General features: G+C 45.0%; 1 protein-coding gene across 2 annotated transcripts in view; it reads right to left on the bottom strand.

Annotated features, from left to right (window-relative positions):
* Positions 1–1,238: 1,238 nt before the first annotated feature.
* The window catches only part of pdgfba (platelet-derived growth factor beta polypeptide a), a 20,092-nt gene continuing 8,830 nt past the window's right edge, over positions 1,239–12,500 (bottom strand). Inside the window, exons 2-7 of one of the 2 annotated variants that reach the window (XM_080449996.1) lie at positions 9,419–9,521; positions 6,867–6,941; positions 6,352–6,548; positions 4,522–5,761; positions 2,893–3,031; positions 1,239–2,415 (exon numbers count right to left, since the gene is read on the bottom strand). In XM_080449996.1, the coding sequence (XP_080306122.1) occupies positions 2,901–3,031; positions 4,522–5,761; positions 6,352–6,548; positions 6,867–6,941; positions 9,419–9,521 (1,746 nt within the window). In that variant the 3' untranslated portion in view covers positions 1,239–2,415; positions 2,893–2,900. The remainder of the gene's footprint in view (positions 2,416–2,892; positions 3,032–4,521; positions 5,762–6,351; positions 6,549–6,866; positions 6,942–9,418; positions 9,522–12,500) is intronic. The other variant, XM_080449997.1, reaches the window with a different exon arrangement.

The raw sequence follows: 12,500 nt of genomic DNA, 5'->3' as shown, positions 1-12,500 counted from the left end.
TTGATGATGACGTTTCTCAGAGAATGGGTTATTGAGGGGGGTTGCGTTTGTGCCATTGCATGTGACTGCCAATGCGTGACCCGCGTGGTTTGCCACGTACGTGGGGCAGATGAAGTGCACACATGAGGGGCCCCTCTCATGTCGACTACCTTTTTTCACTGACGAAAACTAAATAAAAACTAAGCTATGATGACTAAAACTAATTGACTATTGTCAATTTAGTCTACAAATAAGAACTAGAATAAAATGTTAGGGAGGGACTAGTGGAGAAGAGATCCAGTAGAACTAAAAGACAAGTCATTTTATGTTTGGTTGCGCTGGGGTGTTGCGCTCTGAAAATAGCAGATCTACAAGCTTGCGACACGTTGTGAGCTTGTAGATCGGCTATTTTCAGCATAAAACCAAGCATGCAACGCCAATCAAGGCCCGCCAAAATATATTTTTGTCGACAAAATCAACTGTAGATTTAGTCGACTAAAATCTTATGATATTTACTCGACTGAAACTAGACTGAGACTAAAACATTTAAGACGACTAAAATATGATTAAAACTAAATGAAATTTTATTCAAAAGACTATGACTAAAACTTTGCTGTCAAAATGGACACTGCTGTACACGTTGCTGTTTTCTCCTCTCTGTGGTCTGCCTTGGAGGTGTGCGATGCCCTCGTGACTGATGGTGCGCCAGGTGTGGCGATCAACAGCCAGGTCTTCCAGTGCAGAAGGTTGGATAGCACAGAGCTTCAGGAGGGTTTTTATGTGGTCCACACCAGCGTTAATTTTGTTGACTAAAGGTCCTTACACACCGGGGCGATTTTTTTCATGCGAATAATACGTTTTTTTTAAAAACCTTATACAGTCAATGCAAGCTTCCACACCAGTTTCGCGGAGCGAAAAAAGCGCCTTTTAATTATTCGGAACGAGTCCGAATTTTGCGTATATTCGCATATTCGCCGGTGTGTAACCGCCTTAAGTCTAAAAGACTAAGACTAAAAATATTTATATTTTAGTCGACTAAGACTAGACTAAGACTTAACAATTTCAGATGACTAAAATAGGACTAAAACTAAATTGTGTTTTATTCAAAAGACTATAAGACTAAATAAGAATTTGCTGTTAAAATTAACACTGGTCCACACACACACACACACACACACACACACACACACACAAACATTTATGGGAAAAACTGACATAATAAACTTTACTTTTTTTACTTTATATTAAAAATAGCATTCATTACATTAACAGTGTACAACCAATAATTATAATCAAAAAAACATAATCTGCAACAATAATTACACTTGAAATGGAAGGATGACACATCCTTCTTTTGAATAAGTTAAGATTTTTTTCAGAAATCACTTTCTAAAAGCATTTATACATACAGTGTTGGCTAACTTGCTCACATCGATTGCTAAAAGCCTCATCTTTGGGACTTGGTCTATGTGGATATTCATAGCATGTTAACTATGCAGGCATTTGTTTTTTGTATTTTTTTGTTTGTTATTCCATTTCATCTGGCAGTAGTAAAAAAAAAAAGAGCATGTTATCTATATTTCCAGTACAGGACACAGAGTTATGTTAACACTGAGAATTTTACTGTGTACAGTACATACAGTATCCAGTACAGCACGTATACAGTATGTCCAAGTCAATACGGTATGATCAGTGTATGGCTACTCCAGTGTAAGGTAAGGTTTAGATTAGATTCAAAGATTGTAGGATAACATGAATGTTTGGCTTTGAGTCCTGAGCTGCGTTCCCATTCTTTTTCCAACGTTCATGTTATAGCTTCCAGTTATTGGCCCAGTGCACTGCACATATACCAGTATTACCCATTAGTTTAAGTTTTCCTCGCTTCCATTGTAGTTCCCAGTTCGTCTTTGATTCCTTCCAACTCCATTGTTAACCCAAGGTTTTGGTCACATTGCCCCAAAAAGGGACCATTTCTGCCCAATCGGAGTTCAGTTTTTTTGACTCGCTTATCAATCAGTAGTCAAACTAGCTCACAGCAGTCTATCATTGGATCTGGTTTGATATCGCAGACCAGCGTCATGGCATTGGCTTGTGGGATTTTGTAGTTCATACAAGCAATAGCCAGTGTTTTAGAGAGCGATGTCCACCAATCCAAAGATTATATAAGGTTACGTTGTTATTTCATTCAATGATGTTCAATGCTCTTCAATGGACCTGGCTTGTCCTCTGGAGAAAACCCCATCCTGTTGACCTGTCCTTTTTTTTAAACGGTAACATCCTTCAGCTGTCTCTCCAGTCTCCAGTGTGCATCAAGAATTCCAGTTTTTTTTTAAACATTCCAACATATTAGAGTTCCCATTGTCCAAGTTCCTTCCAATTGCTCGGGAGGTGTGTCTGACCAGCAGCTATCGGTTATTCAGTTATCTTTCCACCTTTCTGGAAAAAAAGAAGAAAGACGTATGAGACACATGTCTGATGGTACGGTCGTCATGTACAGCATAATGATAGCCCCACCTCCACTTTGCCCCGCCCTCCTTCCGTGCATACGTCTCATCACTATAAATCCTGATTATACTTGGTCAGTGTACAATGTCCCGTGGCACCGGACCGGATACAGGACACGACAGATTATACTTTGGAAATAAAACGGGGGGTCACAAACATGACCCCCAGTTCCATCTCTACTGCCCTATCCCTTTCTTCCAACTTGCTTTTATATACTTTTTCAGCTTCACTGTCAAACATAAATATTATTTAGAAATATATATTGGCAAATGGCAATAAAGATCTGCTTATTTTGCTGATACTGATTTTACAGATATTACATTTTTAAGTAAATATCGTCCGATACCGACTCCGATATGATGAACAATTAATTGTTCAACCCTAGCCCTCGCTCTCTCTCTCTCTCACCTGCAGCTCTACATGATCATGGCTCTGATGGCTGCTTTGCTGATGCGACTGCGATGTTTCCTCCTGCGTCGGGGCAGCGCCGGGCGGAATGGCAGCATGCGGGTGGATGACCGGCTGGGATCCGCCGTCGTTGTGACAGCTTAGAGATGAGAAAGGCACAGAGAGACAGGGTTAAGTGACAAAAGAAGTCAAACACGACTCTCCCACGTGCGAGTGGTACCCCAACGAACGACCTTAAAAGCTGCAATCCGGAACTTATTTGAACCTGATGAACCCTAGCGCCCCTATTCTGGGGCGTACATCCCAAATCAAGAGATTTGAGGTAGAGGGAAAAACTGAGGGGACCTTACAGTACTATAGATCGCTGGTGGAGTCTGATCAATGATGTATATGAGGCTTAACTAGTTAATAATTTAAGCCCTATTTTCAAACATTTTCACTTTTTTTTTTTTTTTTTTAATACGTCATAAAAAAAATAGCCGATGTGCAATTTTTTAAGGATGTCAACCCCCCACACTCAAAATAGGGATGTCAGTGAATAACACGTTATTTCAATCTATCTGTATGGTAGAGTATGGGCAAGAGAGAGCGAGAGAGAAAAGAACAAGGAGAGAATAAACAGAAGACAGACTTGAATGTTTAACTTAGACAAGGTGATGATTATACATATATAATACAAAGAACTCAAAGCTTAGGAGTAATAATGAGTTGGTATGATCCCTCACAGTGCCACCATGCGTAAGTTGCATGTTTTCTTCTGTTCCAGGCTTTACGGATACAATTTTAAATTGCGAATGTATGGTTATCACATAGAGTATACTATAGAGTATAGATTAAAATATAATCTGCAGTGGTTGGAGTTGAGCTCCCTACTTTTCCAGTGAAACATTTAGACCCTAGTGTAGGGTAGGACACCTACTGGTCGAGAAGCAGTACTGCCTGAAGCTCATGAGCACAATTATCTCCCCAGGCCAAGTGGGGACTGTGCCTTGCCTGAATAGTACTATTAAAGCGCATTACTGTACTGGGGGGGGCGGGGCGGGCTAAAGAAAATCTCCTTATTTTTCTAATGTTGGCAGGTACTGTAACAGTGTCTGCCTACCATCACATGTGTGAGTGAGTAAAACGTTGTGACAGAGAGAAGTTCAGTTCCCAGGGATCTGGGAGACAATAGCAGGACACATACAGTACATACAGTAGCTCACACTAGACAGGAACAGTGGCCTGTTTTCCTGGCTTTCCCACTGACTCATGCACTCCACAAATGGTCTCTGCAGTTATGATGCTCACACAAGCGCACTCTCTCTCGCACGCGCAAGCTAATGCGCATGGCCATCAATCCTGCATTAAAGGTGTGTAGAGTGGGAGCCATTACAGGGATCCCCAGAGCCTGCATATAACCTGCAGTAATAGTGCAAGATAGTCCAAATAATTCAAAACAGCCACAGTACAACACTCTCTCTCTCTCTCCCTCACTCTCTCTTGCACACAGGCACGCACACATGCATGCACACACACACACACACACACGCACCTTAAGCCGAAGGTCGATAACACTTTAAGCCTAAGCTGGTACGACAAAGCATAAATTAGGCTTTATTCTCCCTTTCAGACAAACTGCTATAGTACCTGATTTGTGAGTTGTGGACTCGGGCTTTGGTCGGTGCTGAGGATGATGAGGATGAAGGTAAGGCTCCCTCTGTACAATCTCTAGAAGCTTCTGTCGCCTCTCCAGCTCCGTTAAAGGACGCTCCGCCCCGGACGTTTCAGAGTCTTTATCTTTTTGCTGATTGGTCAGCTCTGTCGCTGTGTCCCCACTGTTGGATGACCCCGCCTCCTCCCTCTCCCTTCCTGACTCGTGATTGGCTACTTTGGTCTCTGTCCGTGTTTGATTTTTGACCTCAGTAGCCTTTTGGCTATCGCCGTCGGTTAGCCCTCCGGCTGATATTTCTCTCTGATTGGTGGGTTCGGAGGACGCGGTGCTCTGTTGGGGTTTGTGATTGGGCGCACGTGTCGGGTCGCCGGGCAGAGAGGCGCTGTCGGACTGGGGACCGTTGAGTCTGTATTGCGTCCTAAGCTCTTGGTCGTGCGGATACGCCTGGTGTGGATAATGTTGACGATACTGATACTGCTGTTGATATTGCTGCTGCTGTTGTCGTTTTTGTTGTTCATATTGTTGTTGTTGTTGTTGTTGTTGTTGTTGTTGTTGTTGCTGTTGTTGTTGTTGTTGCTGATACTGTAACTGCTGCTGCCTTTGCGTGTGTTCTAGATGACGCTGCTCCGCTGCGCCAGGCGCCGAATGGGCCCCGCTGTCCTCCTTGCTGCCGTCGTACCCACTGCCAGGTCCGCCTTCCCTGGGCGGCTGCTGGGTACCCTCGTTGGCGCCCTGGTCCGCCCGCACCCCGGGCGACCACGGGCTGGTCTGTCCGTGCGTCAGGGTGTGCAGGGCGTGGGTGGAGGCCGGGTGATGCGTCCGGGGCTGTGTCCAGTGCGGCTGGGGCTGCGGCTGGGTGTGCGCCAGCTGGGTGTACCTCCCCGGCTGCCACTGCCGCTCCAGAGGCTCGCGCTCCTCGTGCCGGTAGCCCTGCTGGTTGCGCTTAAGGTCGTCGTGGCGATGGAGGTCGGCCTTGGAAGCGTGGCTCTTGGGCGGAGCCGGGTGGTGGGTCCGTGGCAGCGGGAGGTGAGGGGAGGAGGGGGTCGACGGGGGCTGCTGAGGCTGAGGGGGAGGAGGGTTGGCGTTGGCGTTGGCCGTGACGGAGGATCGAGGGGACGCGGAGGCGGCTTGGCACCGGCAGCCGGCGTGGTCCTCCACGGGGATGATGGCTTTCTCGTAGTGGGCGTTCTTATTGATGTACTGGATCTTTATCACCTGGTGGACAGACACAACGATTGTCAGGGGTCAGCCACTGCTACTTAAAGTACCTTGATTTAACGGCCTCTCCTCCGTAATTCTTTGAGTGCTCGGATCTTTCCTCTTATCAGGAACTAACACAGTATTCCTATTTATCGGTATCACAATGAAAACAATTTTTTTAAGGTTTTAAAGAAGATTTCTTTCAAGGTTTTTACATATTATTTAACCCATTCAATCCGGGAATGCATCTGTGTCATTTTAGATTTTAGCTATAACCATTATTTTATACTTCAAAAAGTATAAAATAGCAGATATACAAGCTCATAGCATGGCACAGAGTGCCGCGCTATGAGCTTGTAGATCTGCAATTTTTGGAAAAGTTGTGCGAACATTTGTACACTCAAACATTTGTAACTTGTGCGAATATTTGTAACTCAAATATTTGCTTCTGGGGGTCCCTGGGACAAAATCTTTTTAAATGGGGGTCGGCAGCCAAATACACAATTTTGGGAGTCCTTAACATGAAAGTTTGAGCACCACTGATATAGCAACATATGTGTGTGAACGTACGGGCCTAATGCGTGTGATGTGAGCGTGCTGTGTACCTGTAGGTAGCGTGTGCTGGTGACGGTGGGGACGCACTGCAGCAGTCGCGTGTTGCAGCAGCCCGAGCAGCGCTGCACCTCCACGCACGGCGGCCACAGCAGGAAGTTTGCGTTCCGTCGGTCCAGCATGGCCCGCGTCACCTCCATCACCTCCGTGCGCACCTTGCACACCGCCTGCTGTGCCGGCTGGGCCTCCACTGTAGGGCAGATGGAGGGTAGGGGGGAGGTGGAGAATAAAACATGAATAAAACATTCATCGGTGAGTGACAGGTATATGGTACATTTTGCACAGTCTGACCGAAAGGATTACATCCTGAATGAATAGATATGGAAATAGATGAGAGACAGCTAGAGAAACGGGAACAGAGATAGAGAGAAGACACTGGTGGACAGAAAGTGAGTTGCACAAAAACAAAGAAAGATACATACATACACACACACACGTTTTGTTTGTCTTACTATCTTTGTGGGGAAATCAATTCTTCACAAAAAATAAGCTAGTGTGTTAAACTTACCAAGGCTTCTGGTGTATCGGCCATGGGTGTGGTTTACAAGAATATCATGCTCTTCTTCTTCTTCTTCTTCTTCTTCTACGAGAAGGAAGCGAGGGAAAGAGAAACGGTGACAGAAGGAGAGGAAGAGAGGGGGAGATGAAAGAGTGTGTGTGAGAGAGAGAGAAAGAGAGAGAGTGAGTGATCATTCATATTTTGTCTCTACATAGTCATCATTTACCCGCACATCGTTTAGTCACTGTCACTGCATTGTGGACGGTCTGAATATGACAAATTATAGTAATATACATCAACCCAGTGTCAATGTGTACAACACAGCAAAATCAGGAATTATTTTTTACATTCTCCAGTTAAATTGACACAGAGGATTTTTGCTGAGTATGCTTTGTCAGCTCTGAGCTGAACAGAGTTGAAATGGAGTAGCAGAGAGACAGAGAGACAGAGAGACAGAGAGAGAGAGAGAGGAAAAGAAGGAGAGGTTTAAGCAGTGGGGTGGAGGTGATGAAGAATAGAACCGCTTGAACCCTACCATCCCTATTCTGGGGGGAACATTCGCCGAACATTCGCGAACACAGCAGATCTACAAGCTCACAACACGTTGTGGGTTTGTAGATCGGGCATTTTTTGGTGAAGAGATTTGGTGTAGAGGGGGGAAAAGCAAATAGAGAGAGCCGAACCCTGTCAACTAGGTATTAGTTTTCTAAGTATAGTGGGTTTAAGTGGTTAATTAAGCCAATGTAATATTTTCCAGCTATTGGCCAAACATCACACGTCAGCTTTGAGTGAGCTCTGTTCTGGGTGATGACAGACATTTGTAAAACATGTACGGCGTCTGTAGTCAGCCTCATTGTTCATGGCACAAAGGAAGCCATTTCTTTTCACCCCCCCGTGCTAAAACAATTACTGCTATTTTCTGCTACAATTTGTCTCAGGGCTGTCTAGAATGCTGTTGAAGAGAGATATGAGTAGTTAAATATAACTTGCGAGAGTGCATGTGAGTGTGTGCATGCGCTCACGCATACACGCTCGCATATCGTATTATTTCATAGCCTGTTGGCGGTAATTAGATGCCTATGCAGATGTGTTTTAAGATAAAATCACTTGTTTTTGTGTGTGTGTGTGTGTGTGTGTGTGTGTGTGTGTGTGTGTGTGTGTGTGTGTGTGTGTGTGTGTGTGTGTGTGTGTGCGTGTGTGCGTGTGTGTGTGTGTGTGTGTGTGTGTGTGTGTGTGTGTGTGTGTGTGTGTGTGTGTGTGTGTGTGTGTGTGTGTGTATGTGTGTGCACTGTGCAGTCATTTTACAGTCCAGATTTACGCCACAATACATGTCCTCTTTTTTCAGTAAACTATACGTCTGCGACTGCATTTGTCCATGTCTAGACGTTCTGTAAGCTTTGTTCCCTTCCTTCTCTTTGGCATGTTTCCTTGTGACCTATTTAAGCATGTTTCAGACATTCTATAAATAACGGATTCCAACCAAACACCCAAAAAGTGAATAAAACAACCTTTGTCTTCTTCATGAAGCCCCCACCCCCCCCCTCCAGCAAGTTTCATGACCACTTTCACAAATGACCTGTGTTTACAACAGAGTTATGTGTTATTTAATGAATTGTGTGTTTGGAGGAGTGGGAGAGGGTATCTGTTTCGTAAAGAAAAATAATGACTTTGAAATGACCTGACAAGATGTGTCTGCATTATGTGCTTGAGATGTGTTACCATTGTGTGTGTGTGTGTGTGTGTGTGTGTGTGTGTGTGTGTGTGTGTGTGTGTGTGTGTGTGTGTGTGTGTGTGTGTGTGTGTGTGTGTGTGTGTGTGTGTGTGTGTGTGTGTGTGTGTGTGTGTGTGCGCGCGTGCGCGCGTGAACGAGAGAGAGAGATAGAGAGATAGAGAGAGAGGGGGGGGTACGTTAAGGGGTGTTCTGTCACTCATATCCACATTTCAAAGCCTAGGGAGGAATCCAGTGCAGGAGAACAATGCGGTGGCCTTGTGCGGTAAGTGACTCATGTCTTTCTCTCTGGGTTGGTCAAGCACTCGGCAAGGTCAATGCTACTGTATTCTCTCTCTCGCTCTCCGGTCCCCCTCTCTCTCTATATGTCTCTCTCCCCTCTGGTCTCCCTCTGTCTCCACCCCTCATCTCTCACCCCCTTCCTCTCCTCCACTCATGCTACTTTCCCAGGTAAAACTTGCCTTAACCACATGAACCCTAGCGTCCTTATGCTGGGCATATTATCATAGGCGAACCGAACATATTAGGTGAAAATAGGCAAAGAGATGATGTAGAGGAAAACGGGAGGGAAGCAAGTATAGACCCCCGGGGGAATCCAGTCATCTATATATCTCCACATAGGGTTTAAGTGGTGAACAAACTGCTGGCACGCAGACATCTCTCTCTCTGTCTCTCGCACACACACACATGCACACACACTGCATTGTGAGTGTGTGTGTGTGTGTGTGTGTGTGTGTGTGTGTGTGTGTGTGTGTGTGTGTGTGTGTGTGTGTGTGTGTGTGTGTGTGTGTGTGTGTGTGTGCGAGCACGCGCATGGAGGTGGTTGGTTTACCTATGGAGTCTGGCTCCTGCTGTAGCAGCTGTTTCAGGTCTTCTACAGACGAGATAGGGCTGTTCTTCAGCAGGTCTACTAACGAAGGAGGGATGGGGTCACCCTGCAAGAGAAAGAACACGATTTCTTTTTTAAAACACCTTTTGAAGCAGGTCTTAATGTACAAGAGAAGACTACATAATCAAACCATGTGATTAGACCAGTCAAACCACAGGATTAGATCAATCAAACATAAGATTATCCAAAACAAACCATAAGGGATGGAGAGAGAGAGAGAGATGGGTATACTTGTTGGTTATTACTGGGATAGAATAACAGGGTATACAAGGATGGATAGATATTAGCAGATTTTCAAATATGACTTTTTTGTAAGTTAAGATCGGTAGACCTGAGATGTAGTTGACAGCCATGTAGGAGAAAAGAATACAGTTCACATGAAAGGTCCCGTAATCTCACTAATGTCTTCCTAAAAAGTCTTTATATAAATGAAGCATAGCGTTAGTTCATGCAGGACACGGAAGTCTTGCACGCCTCAGCTGTAATCAGCTGTCAGTCAGCTGATGTGAACATCAGCCTCCTATTCCCCATTCACAGCTCTGCTGGTCATTACGTCACACATTCATACTCCAATCACAGCTCACGCCTTAACAAAGAGGTTCCTATAGATACGGCTTCGTATTCACTAGGTCTCTGCTTGTCTTGCTGCTGCTTAGCTGCCTCCTCCACCCCAGCCTCCACCTTTTGATTAGAGTCTGGAATAGGCTCAAATACTTATATACGAAGACATCACACATCTAATACTTAAACACGATTTATATCTGCTAATTCAAACTAATATGTCAATGTATTACCAATGTGTTACCACCGGAGAGACGGGTGACAGCCGGAATGTAGACGGCATCCGGGAGCAGTTTGGGTTGGCGCCCCAGTCTGTGTCTTCCGTGAGGAAGAAGCCCAACAAATCCACGGTGAGGCCTTTGGGAGGACCATTCAAGTAAGACGCAAGGGAGACTGCAGTACCACCAGCCTGCAGTACCACCAATGTGATGGTGTCACGGGCCAAGACACCATCACACCAGAATGAAATGTTTGGAGCAGGGGAGTCTGGTGCAGCGCTCAGGTCCTGGACCTGGTGAGACGAAGGAGGAGCCCGGCCAGGAGACAACCCACAGAGCCTAGTCCCTCCACGTGCCAGAGCCTCCCCGAGTCCCGGCAGAGTATTTCCGGAGAAGCGGACTGAGTGGCCCTGTCTTGCCCTATAGGACTGACCGTGGGTAGCTACTGGGACGTAAGTCGGGGCTTGATCAACCCCGGCTGGGTCACCTGGGTGAGGGTGTATGTTGCGAGACCCGAAACATCCTATGACCCCAGGCTACAACACTGATGATACGTCCCAGGTGCATCCATGTGATGTTTTTCGTTATAGTATTGCTTATTGTTTGATATTGTATCCCTATGGGGGTTTTGCTTAACATTCCCTGATTTTGCTTAGCATGCTGCTTGGACAAAATTCAGGGAATATGTCCAAGAGCGGAGCCTTTAACGCCAAATGGTTAAATCTACTTTGACGTGAGTGTTCCTGACTGAACCACACTTCAGTCAGACCTTCATGATGTTATAACCTCATGTGGATATAAACGTTGTTAATTCAACCACATGAACCCTAGTGTCCCTTATCTGGGGCAAAGATTTGACGACAACAACCTCCAAGCGTAGCCCTCCTCGACTAACCATTTCATCCATTGAAAACGTGCTAGCGTATCTCCACAACCACACGCATGTCGTGGAGGGAATGATTATCGTATCCCTCAGAAACACACCACTGGATATAGGCGAAGAGATATGTAAATGGCAATAGGCTACTATTGGGACTGGTACAGAGACAACTACTCTTCAATCTCCAATGTTGATTCTCAATGGAGAGTTGCAGACAAAACACGCAAGATTTGGGCTCAACTTGGCAGGAAGATATTCATTTCAGTGGGTTTCTCTCTATTCAAGGTCTATTTGTTCCCAACTCTTTCATTCTAAAAACAGGAAGCGAAAGAGACAAAACGCAATAAAGAAATCAATTCTACCACTCTCAATCAGAAAGCTGCAGAGAGAGAGAGTTAGATGGGGGTTAATATACCTCATCTCATCCCACCACCATGAGTTAACACTTGCTCCATTTTCACTTCCTCCTGAACAGGAAACGGTGGCTATGATTGGTGTTTGTTATTGTGGTTGTCACTCTCTCCCTGTCTGTTTATCCCAAAACATTGCTGTTGTTTCCAATGTAACACACAAACACGCACGCACACACACAAGCGCGCGCGCACACACACACACACACACACACACACACACACACACACACACACACACACACACACACACACACACACACACAGGCACCGCGAAACACAGGAAGTATGATTTAATGTCTCTCCCACTATCACTGTGTCTCAATTAAATTTCAGTTTCAGCTTCATTATGTTAAAGTTGATAAAAGTACTGGCGAGATAAAATATGACCATTTTCCATTAAATCCACCTTGTGTCAATGTGCAACTGTGCATGCTTGTACTCTGTGTGTTTTAAGTTCCCCTACCTAGCTCTCTGTCTCTCTCTTTGTCTCTGGCATTAAGGCTTTCTATTGATATCAAGATCAAAGATTAATGACTGAGTGTATGCCAGTTTGTTTGACGAAGTTGGTCTTCTACAGTATCTCTTGCCAGGAAGCCTGTTTCAATTGGATTTTTTTAGTGACAGGACAATAGAAAAAAAGCCCCAGCAATACAGGTAAGGCAACTATTCTCAGAAGACTTTCTAATGTACTGTATAGGAACAAACCAAATGCATTATTCCTCTTCTAGAGAATATTCAAAATGTGAAATTTGGAGTCAGGCATCACTTAAACTGTCTCTTGTTTAGATTTTGAATATGGAAATGATGAGGCAGGCGCGCGGGAAGTCCTTAATACCTAGGGGGGCTGTGCGTCGGGGGGGACTCCTCAATTTTTTTTGTGATTTTTTGGGGGTTTTCTGTGTTTTTCCCCACACAAAAAGGCAGAAAGACAGTGCAAACACCAGGTTGAAGTT

This window comes from Gymnoscopelus braueri, assembly GCF_963280865.1.
Source record: "Gymnoscopelus braueri genome assembly, chromosome: 2".
In the NCBI taxonomy this organism is placed as follows: domain Eukaryota; kingdom Metazoa; phylum Chordata; class Actinopteri; order Myctophiformes; family Myctophidae; genus Gymnoscopelus; species Gymnoscopelus braueri.
The sequence above is the reverse complement of the archived record's forward strand: the minus strand, read 5'-3'. Positions and strand labels throughout refer to the sequence as shown.